Source organism: Streptopelia decaocto, assembly GCF_964273445.1.
Source record: "Streptopelia decaocto genome assembly, chromosome: 5".
Taxonomy (NCBI): Eukaryota; Metazoa; Chordata; class Aves; order Columbiformes; family Columbidae; genus Streptopelia; species Streptopelia decaocto.
This window is the reverse complement of record NC_138659.1, coordinates 54,059,948-54,075,727: the sequence shown is the minus strand read 5'-3', so window position 1 is coordinate 54,075,727 and position 15,780 is coordinate 54,059,948. Positions and strand designations below refer to the sequence as shown.

At 40.9% G+C, this 15,780-nt stretch overlaps 1 protein-coding gene across 1 annotated transcript in view; it reads left to right on the top strand.

The window, feature by feature from the left end:
* The first annotated feature begins 5,097 nt into the window (after positions 1-5,097).
* WDFY4 (WDFY family member 4) overlaps positions 5,098-15,780 on the top strand; it is a 140,498-nt gene continuing 129,815 nt past the window's right edge. Inside the window, exons 1-2 of the mRNA XM_082054359.1 lie at positions 5,098-5,208; positions 10,545-10,818. Of these exons, the coding sequence (XP_081910485.1) occupies positions 10,558-10,818 (261 nt within the window). The 5' untranslated portion in view covers positions 5,098-5,208; positions 10,545-10,557. The remainder of the gene's footprint in view (positions 5,209-10,544; positions 10,819-15,780) is intronic.

The window sequence follows — 15,780 nt, the reverse complement described above, 5'->3', positions numbered from 1 at the left end:
AAATAGCTCTTGGTTAATATGTGTAATTATATTCTGTGCTTTTGTCTGTGGCTGTGTCTGGGAGTGGTGTCTTCTGGTAAGTGCTATGTGTTAAAGTTTACCTTTCTGTTTTGTTAATATTTGTAAAAATTTTCTTGCAGAGCTTCTGTAATGTGATCCTTGATTTGATAACTTTCAAGTTGATTATGAAAACAATGAATTCCTGTGTATCCTGTAGTAGAAAGTTAATCTGAGGTACAGGAGGGGAGAGAAGTGTTATGACACTATATTCTGCATTAGCTGTTTGACTTCCTCAGTCTCATTAGACTAACACGCCTCTAAGTGTGAAAATCATGTGTTCGGTCAAGCTGCCTTAAAAATTGTCATGCATAACATTTTTCTAGTCAGTAGGTGGCATTTAATCAAAACAGCAGATTCCCAGAGGAAATTTTCATATTTGATACGTTTGTCTTCTGGGGGAGGGGGGTGGGTGAGGGGAAGATGCTGTTCATTTGATCAAGATGTTTGATTTTGACACTCAAACAAGAATGTTTGCTCTTTCATTACAACCAATTTTAAAATGTAGCTTGTTTTTCTTGTGTTTTTAAAAGCTGATATTGTTTTGCTAACTCTGCAATAATTTTGGCTGCATTTAGTTATACAAAGAATTTTCTAAAAATTAATTTTAAATTAGTTAGGGTATTTCTGTGATTATATAGTCCAATGACTTTCCCCCCACCACCAAGTACTTTTAAAGGAGCTACTAAGATGAGCAAAGAGGGTGGCTGTCAAGCAGCAGAATTACACTTGCTGTGTATGGGTTCATAGGAAACTACTTCAGGACTGCATAGATTGGAAAAGACTGAAAACCACTGCAAAGCCTGATGTCTAAGATGCAGGCTACTGGACATACTGGGGTTCATTCCTGTTTAAACAACAAAAATATTGGGAAAAAAAATTTCCAATGAAACATTTTGAAATAGCTGAATTTCATGCAGCAAATTATCATTGTCATGTAATACTTCTGCTACTGATTGAACCTTACCAGCACCAAGGTGCAGGCTGGATGCTATATGGCTCAGAGGGTGGGTTGCAGACTGCCTGGCCTTGTTCAGGAGGAAAAGCTGGGGAAGGAAATGGATCCCTTTCCTGACACAAGTTACAAGCTTGACTCCAGCAATGACATTGCAAACTGCCCTGACTTTTTACAGCCCATCAGTTGCAGTGCCAGAGCAGTCAGTGGTGTAATTAAACCTCCTGATCCAGACTAGAAGTGCCCAGGTCCAAGGGCTGCTGACAGGCAACAGGCAGAGAAATGCTGCCTCACAGATATGCTGTACATCTTTACCAGCTACCAGTCTCGTGGCTTCATCAGCATGAGCTCCATCTAATTTTAAGCTGAAGTGTAGGTATCTGTGCAGTTGTACAAATATGCAAGTTACCTTACAATCTGGATAGTGTGGCCACACATCTGTACACACCACCTTATTTTCCTCAGAGGTGTTGGTGCTGCCTGGGAGTGATGCTCCTGGACAGAAAGGCCACCTCTCCAGGACCCTGGCCCAGTTTGGGACTGCCTGTCAACACTGGCAGAAGCTGGCTTTTACTTCCCACCTCTCCAGGGATCTGCAACCCATGGAAAACCCAACCAAAGGAGTGGGGTTGCCTTCCCTGCCACCCCAGGTCTCCTCTGTGTGTGTGCCAGAGGGAGAGGGGCTGAGCTGTTCAAGCTCACAGTCCTGCAGCTTTTCACTTCATAGCCTGATGCTTTCACTTCTTTGGGAAGATTTGCATAAGGAGCTGAACAGCTCCTTCATTGCAGATTTCAAGGTTTGCTGAGAAAAACGATAAGTGAAAATGATGGTTAAGCAGATGGTTTGAATTTTTGCATTGCTTTTCTCTGCGGTCTCTGTCAGCTTCTGTTCTACTGTTGAAAAGAGGGGAGGAAAATGAAACATAGCCACTTCCCTGTAAAGAAATGAAAAATGATTTGATGAACATGTTTTAATCAACATGCTTTTTATCAAGATAAAAGAAAGAAGATAGCTGGATTTTAGCAGGAAAGGCAAAGACTGGAAAAAAACCTGCAGCTAATAACTTTCAAACGCTTTGCAATGTTGAAAGGGACATCCTGGCTTTTTTTTCTAGATTGAAGGTTATGAATGTGCAGCAGAAAAATGTATTATCTCAGCAAAATCAGCTCCAGTTTATTTCTTGTCTGCAAGGAGAGAAACTTGCTGAAGGGAGAAATACAAGCTTTTTGGCAAAGCTCCATCCCATTTGGGTTTCCAGTTGGGCTGAACTATCAGCCGCTCGGGCAATAGAACTGCACAGCAATTGCCAGAGGACATCTTTGCTCTTGTTGTAAACAGTCAGCTCATTTGGTGAATTCAATGCAACTGAAACTTACTGCAAGTTGGGTTTCTAGAGAAACCTGCAGCAGCTGACCTTCAGCCTCAAGCTGGAGACGTGCTGTGTTTCTAGCTGTTCCAGACCACTCAGATACCTTGCTGTGGGTGGTATCACTACTGTAATGGCATGAAACAGGATTTTTCCACTTATGTGTGGTGGTTGGAAGGGCAAAGAAGAGAGATGATTAATAAGAATCAACATAAGGGACATTACTTGATGCTGTGAGACAGGTGGACCTTGTAGTTATGTCCAGATTCTTGCCTCAGGAAGCCCACTGTATGTCCAGCTCAGGCAGGACACCTCATCTCCCACAGGCTCTGCATGATCTCCCTAAGAAGTACAGCCCCTGTTAGATGGCAGCATCCAGCTGGTGCTGGTAGACCTAGCTTCTGCATCCAGGAGGTTATTAGTGCCCTTTCTAGAAACCTTAAACCAAGATATGAAGGTTCCTTAGAACTAGGTGGCCTGCACACAGATACAAATGCAAGTACGTGGTAGGCATGCCTTCTTTTTTTTTTTTTTTTTCTCCTTTATGAGATTGAGGGAAAAATTATGAGGAAAGGAAGAATTTTTCTCTCAGTTTTTGTTGGTTGAAGCACAGTGCAAGGAGTTGTTAATATAAATAGCCAAAACTGAAAATAGCTGTTGTGGCACTGTCTCCTACTACATGCACTAGTAGCTTGTCTTTCCGCCTTGCGTTATTTTTACTACAGATAATTTGGTTACAGCTGTTTTGCTCCAGTGAAGCAGAGATCAAGTGGGAGGGTGTGTTGAAGCTCAGGACTTTCAGCCCCATAAGCAGTTAGTGCAGAATGAAAAAGCGAAATGGAGCTTCCTCTGTTGTGGATATGAAAAATCTACTAATGACTGTGTGGCTGCTTGAGTCCCGAGAGCAGCTAGTGAAGGGCACCCCTGGGTAGGGAAGGCTCCTGGGAAATAAATCTCCCTGATCGAATAACATGCAGAGGCTGCTGCAAACAATCTTCTGTTTTGGGGTTTTGAACTGACACTAAAAGGGCGGAAATGGAGCACATCTAGACTTGTTTCTGAGTTAGGATAGGGAAAACAATGATCTTCTCTCTGGGTTGGTGTTATAACTCTCTTTTGTGCCTCTGTGCTTCTGCCATTCATCTCATCATTGTGGTTTTGGCTAGATTGCAGCAGGGAAAGTATCAGTTAATATGTGAACGGCCTAAGGCAGAAAAGTAGTGGAAGTGCTGGCACAACCTTTTGCAGGCTGTGTGAGCTCACCTGGCCTGTGCTCAGGGCTGCCCAGGGCCTGCCAGTTGTGTCAGTGCAGCACCAAGCTCAGCCAGACCTGTACGTGTCTCTGTGGGGCTCACTAAAGTGGCCAAATGTGACATTCACTGGAGCTGCCCTGGGTGTGGGTAGCTCAGTGTGACCTTACATATGCTTGGAAAACACCCTCTAGATTATACTTAGTTTAGTTAATACTTTCCAAAACCTGGCGAACTTGAGGCTACAGGCTGGAACAGAGTATTGTCCTTAGGATCTAAGGTATATTTCTGTTTGCAACAAAACTGCAGATCTGGTATAATCTGTAAAGGGATGAACTAATCTCATGATTTTTCTGCTGCCTCTATTGTTGATCTTTTTTTTTTTTTTTCAATAAATACATTTCCATGGTAAGGAATGGGAACAATCCTCAGGGACTGGTTTGTGCCAGAAACATTGCTACATTGAAAGAGCTCACTGCAGTATATAGGCAATTGCTGCCTTGTCCTATTACTTGACCCTATTGAACAGTGTAAATTAGTCCCTACAAGACTTGCAGCTTATACATTCAGGAACATCAGGAGTCTCCAGTCTGGATACTGCCCTATCTTTGGTGGAAGATAAAGTTAGTTTTCCTTCTGAGTACTTTTTCAGGCATTTGAGTGAAGTAGATGTTAACAGAAAACAGATGGCTTTAACCACCTAGGGTAAAATGCCCCCAGATTTTAGTCGCTGTAAGGCCATCACCCCACTGATTCTCAAGGTGACCATAAAATTCTCAGGGAGAAGCAGTTTAAGAAACACTTGAATTTCCTGTGTAAAAGTGTTTAAACTCCACCTTGCCTTAAAAACCAATTTAAAGCCTTTCACATGTGTAATTAACAAGAACAAAAAGACAACTAGACAGGAGAGAAATAGTCTTTCCCCAGGGCCATAACTAATCTGGGCTCCTTTATGTTGTCAATGAACTGTAGTGCTTGTTTGCTTCTTGAGCTGAGTAGCTGCCTTGACCACTTTAGTAGAGAGGTCAAGGACTTGGCATTGACCTCAGCATTCAAATGTATTTATATTAAGGGTACTGCGTTTGAGGAAAGACTCACAACTGTTGCCTGTTCTTTGGGCACAGGTTGCACAGAGAGCATGATCTTTGTGGTGCTGTATTCCTGTAGCAGTTTTGTAAACCCTAAATTTAAAAGTAAATTGAAACACTAACCTGTCTCACCCCCTCAACACTCCCCACACCCCTCTTCTTTGTGAATATGGTGTGGAGAGAAATACCTGGTTACTCTTGACCAAGGGAGAAGCATGCCATGCCTGCCAGATTTGTGCATTAGCTAAATTGTTCTAAGTTGCTCTGGGAGCTTGGCAGGTCCTTACCATGTGGTTCATTTGCTCTTCACTTCTGCTTTCCTCAGGAAATAAGTGCAGCAGCTAATCAGGCGGTTCACAGTGGAAAGTTTAAAGAGCAGAGTGGGTGCTGCTGTGTACACCAAGATGCCTTGCAGGACAGAAGCAGTAATGTGCACCATCTCTGGGTGTGGCTATTGACTGCAAAAGGACCTGCTGAATCTAGGAGCCCAGGTATGTCAAGAGATTTGCTGAGAAAACAAGAGGAACAGACTGTTAACTGTTGAAGGAAACTGCACTATTACATGCAACTGATTTGTTGTGGTAGGATCATTTTCAAATAGCGAAGGCTTCAGTAGAAGTTCACTCTAAAGTCCAGTGCAAGGAAGAAAAAGGATCAGTGGTTTGCTGTATCCTTTAATATAGAGATGACAATAGGATTGCAGTTCTAAGGGGTATATCTGCTGTTGCTGTGAGGGGAGATTTGTTAGATTTGGTTTAACTGCATACCCTTATCTAATGACCTGTTGCTTTGAGATTATGAGAATTGCCCTGGTCTTGTTTCTTTGAGTTTGTTACAACTGTATTGTCCATCACTGACCAAAAGCATTCTGTTTGCTCTTGAGATGAGGGCATTACTTCACTTTCAGGAGGTCCACATCTCAAAAGTGAGTATACCCAGCATCTCTGCTTCTCTTTTGGCTGCAGTAGGGATATAGGCAAGTCAGAGTAGAAACTGTTCCTAATTAGATATTTAGAAGTTACTTTTTAGAATAGAATCCAATGAAGAGTGGGTACATGAGGGAGAACCTAAGTTAGTTTTATAGCTACTTTGGTTTGCCTCAAACAAAAAGAGAAATACAGTTAAGGGTTTAAAACTGAATTAATAATTTCTGAGGTTATACCACAGAAATGCTTTGTCCAGCTTAGATGTACTCAAAAAGTAAAAATATGTTTGAACAAATGAAGTCCTAGTGTCAGTGAATGCAACTCCTTTGTTAGTAATAGTGTCATACCCTCTTGAAACAAGCTGAAATGATATTTATATTTATATTGAAAAAAGCAGGAGCCATGTCCTACTGAAATGGGACTGGTTCTTCAAACAGTATTTAACCTTCTCTAAGCTGACAAGTGTATAAAACCCCTCTGTTATTTGTATTTTGTCAGCTATTTGTATTTCAAGGCACTAGCCAGACTAAGCTCCTTCTGTATGAAGTGCTTAGGAAGAGAGAATACCTTCCCCATAGAATTTACAATTAAATGGACCTAGCAGGATGGGTAGGATGTTGAATTTTGCAACTTGTTTTAATTCATTGCAGTTCTTGTATTGGAGAAGATAAATAGAGTGACATCAAAGTATAAATATTTTTGGTGGTGTTTTTAGCTTTACCTCATGAAATACGTCAAGTATGATCCCTAGACATAGAACTGATGGGTGTAGATAATTTAAGAAAGCAGAGGGATCTCAGGGAGGAAGAACTGAGGTGATTAGGAGGGACAGAACTAAGAGAGTGGTAGATGGACAGTATCTGGCACAGTGTTCCTTCTGAGATACTGTCATTTCCTATGAGCACAGAGCAGTGTCAGCCACAAAGAGGGAGTTTATGATTGAACTGGGAGAGAACTAGAATTTGTGAGATAAGATGTTTCATAAAAGAAACAAGTGATACCTTCTACTGCTTATGCCTGTTCTAGCATCAAACAGATTTCCCAGGGAAGTAATGGAATCCCTGTTTTTAGCATTTAAAATGATTGACTGGCATGACTCTTTAATGAACACATTTATCTTTGATGACAAGGAAGAAAATGGGGTATAAAGAAGTACCACACCATGGATTTTTGGTGTACTGTGGGCCGTGTGTTTCTGATAGTCATCAGAATCCTGCATTTAGATAGTCAAGAAAAGGCTACTAGGAGAAGGAATATTTAAAGCCAGTAGTCCTAGTAGTAGGAGTCTGCTATTTAGTCTAATATGTTGCTTGTCTTCTGGACAGCTGGAGTAAATAGGAGGCAAATTGTCATCCTAATTTTGTTTTCATGTACTTTTGGAGATTAAAGATTTCCATGTACTCTCTAATATCTGACTATTTTGCAGATACTTGCCATCAAAAGTGGACCAAACTCAGAAATTTGATGTAATACTTGCTTATGTTTTGGTCAACTATCTTGCCATGAGACTCTTCTCTGGTAACAAATTATCTTAAATATATAAGTAAACTTCTTGATCTTCGTGCAAGTTGGGATTTTGTAGCTGTATGGGATCATTCTTTGGACTGCTGGGGGAGTTAATCCCAGATAAATATAATTAAAATGTCATTTAAAAAGTCATGCTTGTTCAGCCAGTAAACTTTTAGTATCAACATTTTCTTGTCCTTCTTCCAGCTCTGGTCAGAACTTTCTTCCCTTTTGTTTTATCAGTCTGAAAAGGCATAGCCACATTTCAGTGTGAATTCAAACAAACCTCATTTATAGCAAAAGGGAAAATACATGAATAATTCCACTTCCTCTTCGTTACCTGACACTACTTTCTGAATGACAGCATCAGGTTTATTTGATACATTTTCAATTTCATGTCTTTAAAAATCTTTATTATTTAGACTTTACTTTTTGTATAGTTGTTATAAATATAACTTATCAAAACTGAAACAAGCTGTTAATTTACACTGAGAATCAGGACAAATGGTGGGATGTAGAAGAGAGCAAACATGTAAGACCTTTTCAAAATATCTAAGCTATCCTTAATATTAAAGATACTTAAATGCTGAATCCTGTCATATTGTGATTGATCTAGAAGAATAATTATCCTCCAAGAGGAACAGAAAACACAAAGGATTTAGAAGTCAGAATGAAATTGTAGACACAAGAAATGTCTATTAGGAGAAGGGATATTTAACACTGATAGTGCAAGGGGAGACAACGGACTAATACCAGAGGAATGACATCTAGTCTAATATACCTCTTCTAGTCTAGATAGCTGGAGTAAATAAGGAGACAAAACATAATCCTCATTTTGCTTACATGTACTTCTAGAGATTAAAGATTTCCATGTACACTCAAATGTCTTGCATAGTATGTTACAAGACCTACTTCATTAATAAAGTTGTGTGTGCGTATCTGGTTTTAACAGTTTCTGTGGAGAGAGAAAGTATTCTTTCATTACATAGATTCACAGAGTGATACTTTTTTGAGCGACCAGCCCTGCTTGCCTTAGCTGTGCCACCGGAAAGAATGTACTAGTAAGTAAATTATGAATAGAAAGAGAGAAAATTGTTCAACACGTTGCAGTGCCATTCAGTGCAGTGCAGTTTAAGCACCGCCATTGATCGGTCAGTCACCGACCTTCTGATGCAGCGTAAGCATTTAATTTCACCTCTCTCTGCCGCAGTTGCACCATCTGTAAAGGATTTTGGGATTCTCTGTAGAAATGGCCAAGGTGAATGTAGGCACTGGGAGTGAGATACTTGTTACTTAGCATTGATTTAGGGTCCGCAGAGCAGCTTCCAAGGTGAGAGATTTCCCTTAGGAAGAAGAATGCTGCCATTTGGGATGTAAGAGCAGCCTCTTTGAAAAAGTAACTCCAAAGTATGCTCTGTGAAACCCCTAGAACAGTACCCAGGCTTTCTCAACACGCTGTACAGCTTCACAATGACTCAAGTGGGCTGAAATCCCATACAAGGGTTAAGTGTAGCATATGACAAATGTAACTCCCACACAGTCATGAGGAACAGAGTCTTCCTGTTTACTCTGTGCAGACAGTCGTCACACTTTTTCTGCTCACAGGGCTGTGTTGTCTTAACACAGAAAATTACGGAAAACAACAGCAGTGAAACACAAAATGTTGTTGAGGCAGGAAGTTCCAGACTGACATCCCTGGAGACTGATCAAATTTCATAGTCCTTAATTTCCTAGTGAAGAACAGAGTATGAGCTGTGATAGAATGTTACCTTGTGCTGTGGTGCAAAGGATCAATATTTACATCCAAGCTTAGGTGTCTGCTGCGAACTTCAGCTTGCTGCAGGTGGTGTGGCGAACAGTAACAGGATAATGTCATCCACTTAATCTCTGCAGTATGGAGCTACTGCATGAGTGTGGAAGTGAAACTGGTTCATCTGGCTTGGAGTGGGCAGGATGCAAGCAATAAGCAAGCTGCGTAACTGACGGATGACAAAGGAAGAGAATCCCAAACCTAGTATCAGTATTGGCTCATGGTTTCTAAACCAGGCTCGTAATAAGTTCTTTAAAATTTATTTTAAGGAGTATGCGTATTGATAGTGAGGGAGATTTGACTCAGTTTTTCAGTTACATTTGCTTTTTGGCATTTTTATCAACAAGCTAGAATGGCAATCAAAGAAATGCTGTAGAGGAGGAACCTATTTTCTAGAAATAGAGGTACATTGGTGTTTTTCTTTGACGGGGTGTAATGATGTGTTAAAGATTCTTCTAGGATCTTAAAAAAGACAATATATTTGGTAAGTAAAGTGATGAGCTATATTCATCTTGGTGACAAATCCCCAGCTGCCTGCCCACACCATGAAAATTTATGTATATCATATTTTGAGTAGTCAGATGATGTCTTAGACACCAATAAGCATGTGGCTGATTTTGATGGGAACTGGAGAAGCCTGATTTCCACTGGTGTGTTGTCATTGTGTAGGTTCTGGGTAGCAGCGTGAGCTCACAGAAGGCTGTGGTAAAGGAGTAGGGTTGCTGTGGATTCAGGACTGTGACAGTGACCTCCCAGAAGACTATGGATGAAAACAGGGCTGAAAAGTAGATGCAAGGACTTGGGGTTGAGATGAGAAGGATTTCTCTACCTATAGTGCAAGACAGGTCCATTGTACATTCAATTTGATGGAAATGAGGCTGCTAGAAGCACCTTACTGCTTAATTGAGGCATATCCATTTCAGTTTACAGGATCAGCAAAACAGGTAATGTTGTCGTGAAAATACCTACCTCTTGTACAGAGCTGTACATCTACAATACAGAAGAGTTGAATGCTGCTGCCTGTTTGGGTCAGTGCACCCGTGTGGGGAGTCCTTTTCCACGCAGCTCTTATTCCATCCCGTGTTTCAACCCTGCTCTATGTGGAGAATGCATCAGAGATGTGCAGCTTAATTTAGCATCCATACTCAATGAAATGTGTGAACTGGTTCTTGTGTAGTACTCTTCTGTTGCAGGTCTGAATGAGTAATAGTTACAACTTGTTTTACAATTGGGATGACCTAAGTACAGAGAGAAGATCTACCTCAGTAGCAAAGCTGGGGCTGGAATCCAGATTTCCTGCATGGTTAACCAGTTTGTCCTTCCAAAGCCCAGATGAGTTGTGTAGCACATGCACACACGTCTCATGGGAGAGAACTTGATCATGTAATTGCAAGGTAGTAATGCTCTTGTCCAGGAGCAGAATGTTTTGCCATCAGAATTGGAAAAGACTCAGTGACTGCCAGCATTTCTGTACTCCTATACTCCCCAACTCCAATAATTAAAACTGTCAGTATGTTGTTTCATCGGAAAGTTGACTGGTAAGAAATTGTACTAATTGTAAATAACAGAGTTTCTTCAACTTCAGGTCTCATTTCAGCATGGAGGAAGCAGCTGAACTTGCATGGCAGCTGGAGGATTCACCTGGCAAAGCAGGGCAGCAAGAGCAAAGCCCTGATGATGGAGACAAAGCAGAAGTGACCAAACAACCTGCAGACAGCAAGGACAAGCCACCTCAGAGGCCTGCTCTCCAGTGGGAGACTCTGGGCAGACAGTTTGTAGAGTATGAGCAGATGGCTCCATTTCTCATTCCAGAGGAGCAACAGAGAAGGTTGCTGGACTTTCTTCCCCTCTTCTTAAAGGTTTGTTCTTCTTGTTGCTTTTAGTGCAGATGCCAAGTATGTAAATTTGAGTTTCTGTTGCTCTATCTGTTCTGTGATCACACTAACTGCCAGTGGAGTTAATTGGAGCATGATCCCTTTGTCTAGGTGATAATTACTTTTATTCCACTGGGAGCCTGGGGAAACAGTTGTTTGCCCTCATTTCATCTATCTAACCTGCTAGATTAGCATGAGAAAAGTATATGGTGGAGCACTGTTTAATAAGTGGCTGAATTCTATTTTTTATGTCAAGGGATATGTTGATGAGACAGGCATGTTTCAAAGTGAACTGTGAAAAGGTCACTTCATGTTTATCTCATCTATTTTGTTACTTAGTGGGGCGCTGAGCACGTTTTCAGTCTGGGAAAATGTGGTTGTGGCATGGAACCAGATAGAGGAAATGCAGGGATACAGTCTTAAGATGGAATTTTTGGATTATGACAGTGTTAATGTATAATTTTAGTGCTTGAGAGAAGAGTTGTGTTATAGACAGAGAAACTGTGGCACAAGGAGAGGAAGGTCATATTGTGGGTGAGGGACACAGCTGAGAACTGTAACATTTTACTTACCAAGCTGCCTTGCCCCAGGCCCTAGAGCTTCCATCAGCCAATTGTTTCTGAGATGGCTACATTGAAAGGTGAAACTGGAAGAGCTCTGTAATGAATGTGAGCCCTAAGGGTTGGCTTTGTTTGCTAGAGTGTGCAAAACGTACAGGGAACTCTTTTGAGTGAGCCAAACAGAGACAGAATTGCAGAGCACATACTGAGAGGAGCAGAAAACCTGACCTATCCTTAAATGTGCTGTGGCCATGTTGTAGTACAGAAGAATTGTTTTCTCTCAAATTACATTGAGTACTTATGGGTATGGAATTTGTGTTTTTACACTCTTTCATCATATAAGTCTTTCAGAAAGAAAATACAAAACAATTAAAACTATATTTTAATGATGGTGTATTTCAACCATCTGTACTTGTGAGTTTTCAGTGTTCTTGAGTGACCAAACTCAGATCCCTACCTACTTTGCTGGGCTGGTTTTCTAAAAGGTCAGTGGGTAGTTAAGAAAAAAGAGTTAATGACATGATGGCTCTGTTTATATGACAGCATCGTGGGACATAAGAAGTGATACTCTGTAGAGAGAGGTACATTTTGAACTGCGTATGCAGGGAAATCACTGTGCTCAAGGCTACGAAATCATTGGTGTTCATGACAGTAAAGCAGGAATAACTTCCAGATAGTCATAACCATTTCATTCAGCTGGGAGGAGCATAAACCTGTGAAGGTTCTAAGCCCTCGTGCAGAGGAAGACTTTGAAATTGCTGTGGATGCTGGTGTCAGTTAACAGCACTGAAGTAAGTGAGTCGTTGGTGTCAGTGTGATGCAAACAATTGAGTTATGGGTAGGATCTGGTGATACCTATGCTGAAAAGTTTGCTACGTTTGAGTACAAGCTTGCCCTGGTCCAAGGCAGTGCAGACAAAATGAAAGGTCAGTGAGCGTATATCCTGGAGTCTCAGAAGCATCCTTCTCATTTAATCTAAATAGCCCTACAGATATTTTATGATTACTGAATAAAGCTTTCACTTTTCACCACTTCCTCACAGCTTTTGGATTTGTTTGCATAGAAGAGTGTCCCTCCTGAACCAAAGGCTATATTTGAGCAGAAGAGCTGTTGCTCCGTGTATGTGCCCGTCACTGGAAATGAATCTCTCTCTCCATATGGCACAACATGTGCTGGGTCAGGCTTGGTTCTCTTGGGAGCTCGCCACCGCTTTATCAGCTCATAAAAATTCTGACTTTGCAAAGGGACGGCATTCTTTCCTTAGCCTTCATAGAACACTCTTCAAAGTCAGATCAGGATGGATAATCTGACAGTTTTCTGTAGAGGAGCACCTCCTTATTCTATGGATCTGCTTTGTAAATGGCTTGCTGAAAACTGCACTGTTCTTTTTCTGACACAGCACAGCAGCAAGATACAGCCCTTTTGCCTAGAGCAAGAGCCATGTATTCTGCTTTTTCTAGAGCTGTTTTCAGGCCTTCTGTTTTCCTTCCTCTTGAAGCTCCATGGAAAACATATGTCCTTAATGCTTTGAGGCTATAAATTCATCCCAACAAAGGCAGACTTTGCTGTGGAAGATAGTCTCTCCAAACTGCTCCCTCCCACTCTTATAAGCAATGCGTTGCAGGCTTTTTTGTGAGGTTCTGCTGAGGTTTTCCTTCCTCAAATTTACAATGAAATTGAAATTCCCAGATTTCAAGGTTTCTGAGTTCTGTTGCAGCTCTAGTTTCTGAACATCATATAGTGAACATGAAGTAAACAAGTCTTGCTGAGATGAGATTATACAGAAAAACTTTAGACTTGCTGATAGTTAACTAAGTATGAATAGCAAGAATGCCTTCCATGTGAAGATTTTTTTTGGAGCAAAACTTTCAAAGGACTGAGGAAGTTATTACTGAACAAAGGTCATGAAAGCTATAAAATCTAGAAGTCTTAGGAATTAAAAACTGGACAGCAAAGCAGAAAAATACTTATTTCTCATGACACATGAGAAATAAACTTTAGTACCAGTGGGTCAAAGGACAACTATCCCCCAGGAGGCAAGCTGAGTATTGCTAAGGGACTGGCAATGTTTTGCAGATGTGCACCCATCATCTGGCTATCTTCTGTACCGCTGAACTTTGCATACTTTAGGGTTGCAGAAACTGATTTTCTGAATTGTGGTAATGCTCATAAGACAGGATTTTAAATTCCTGAAGGATATTTTGGCTAAGGAATATGGTCAGAATGGAGACGTGAATTTCTGATTAGCTTAACACTGATTATGTGCTATAAGAGAGATTCTTCTCTTCCCTTTTATTAGGTGTATAAGTAGAATTTTGCAGTGCTTTGTAGGCATTTAAGTTCAAATGTGTAGCTAGAGCATATTGACCTTGCATCATTGATTTAGGACCAGATTGTGGAGGATCTGGCCCTTTGGCTCTGAGTCATCATGTACTTCCCCATATGACTTTTACTTCCTTCACGTACCAGCCTTCTGCTTTGTGCTAAGTCCCTGGGCTGGCTTGGGAAAACACATCTCAGTTTAAGGTGTGCATGTTATGAAGTTCTTACAGAAGCTACCTCACTTCCTCCTGTTTAACAGAGGACTTCTGATTAAGTCCTCTCCCTCCTTGGAGGAGTTTTTTCTCTCTTTCTTTTCCTTTCCTTGTTTGATCGCACACATGCCAGTGTGTCTATGTCTTTTTGTCTTGGAGTGCTTTAGCTCTTAATTGCCTGGAGGGAGAGGGCACTAAGCAGGAGCCACCTGGGGTGTGGGGGCTCATTGCTCGTCGGTGCTCCTTGAAGTGGGAGGAAAATTGTAGCCATCTGCTTGTGATTCAGGCCTAAGCTGCGAATCATTTTAATGTGCCCCCTGTATCTTTCCTCCCGGTGCCTCAGAAAGTAACGGAATGTTCTATTACATGGCTTGCTTTTGAGCTAACATCTCTCCATGAAGCATGGAATAGGAAGGACAGATGGCAACAGCAGATACAGGAAACTTGTGGCAGAACCTTAAACATGTAGGAACTGGCTTAAGAGGAAGAAAGAAAACCAGATTACATTGATACCATATAATTTGAGTTTCTCTTGAAGGCAGACATCCTGGAATCCACGTTGATATTCTTTCAGATATAGAACTTTTATTGGCTGAAAGATAAATACGGAACTGATCAGGTCTGTTCTTAATGGAGAACGTATTCTAGAGGCTGGTATCTGACCCACAGGAAGATCACCTATAAAATAAAATCAGAACATTAGTGCCCTGGTCTATAGTGAGATGGACTAGCTAAATTTTTGCATAATGGTAGCATTGCTATGAACCTTTCATTACTGCTCTCTGCTGTGTATGATCTGAACTTCTAAAATTTATCCTGCTCTTTCGGTTAGCAGAAGAGTGAGTAAAATAAGGCCTTTCTGAAGTGTTCAGAGCGTGTTGCTCTTTAAGACAGGGGCAGAAATCTATCACTGCCTTCTTCTGAAAAAGGGTATAGCGCAATGACAAATATTGTAGATTCATAAGTGGCTGTGTCTTTCTTGTAATTGTGTTTGCCCAGCTTGCTTCTGTTTACAGGTCTTCTCTCAGTCGAGAAACTGGTGGATCTTGCTCCTGCAATTGAGGGTCCCTGAAAATCTTTTTTGGTCAAAATCCATATGTTGACTGAAAATTAATTGCTAGGCACACTGTGTGATTGCATTTCGCTCTTTTGTAGCCCCCCCAAAAAAAGATTTGGGTACAGTTCCAGAGCACAATGCAATAAAATGCAGTAAAAAGTAGGTTCATGCTTGACTGCTGACAGATGACTGGCACTTGGTGGGAAAAGAAATAGCTTATCCACAAGCTGCCACCAGCAAACAGAGAACAACTAATGGGAAGCAATGGTAAGGAAGGAAATACTGTTTGTAGGAGATCTTTCACAGAGTTGCACTGATTTCTCGACAGAGAGTATTATAGGGTATCTGCTCTAAATCATTTGAGGAGGACAGATGTCTTATTATTTTTGTTACCTTTCTTTTATCTTCTGGCCTTACAGCCTGATTTTACTGAGCTTTTAGAGGGAGAAGACTTTTGTCAAGAAAATTTCAATGTTGCTGGGGACAGAGGTGTCTCCGCTTGGTATTTAGAGGTGAATATTGTAGTGTTGCTAATACGTTGTATGTAGCATTGGATGTTCTATATAAAAGTAATGGCACCAGATTCTTGGAGGCCAGTTGGGTATGATATTATTAGTCTAGCAAAGTGAAGGCTAAGAAACATTTGAGAGGGGATCTGTTTGTCAACTCAGAGCAGTGAACCATCAAGTCTTGCTGTTGTTCTTGTCAGTTTTGCTTTGAATTGTTTGTCTGTTCTTGATCAAGTAATTCAGAAACTTATAAATTGTTTGTAAACGTGCCTATAAATTTATTTTCC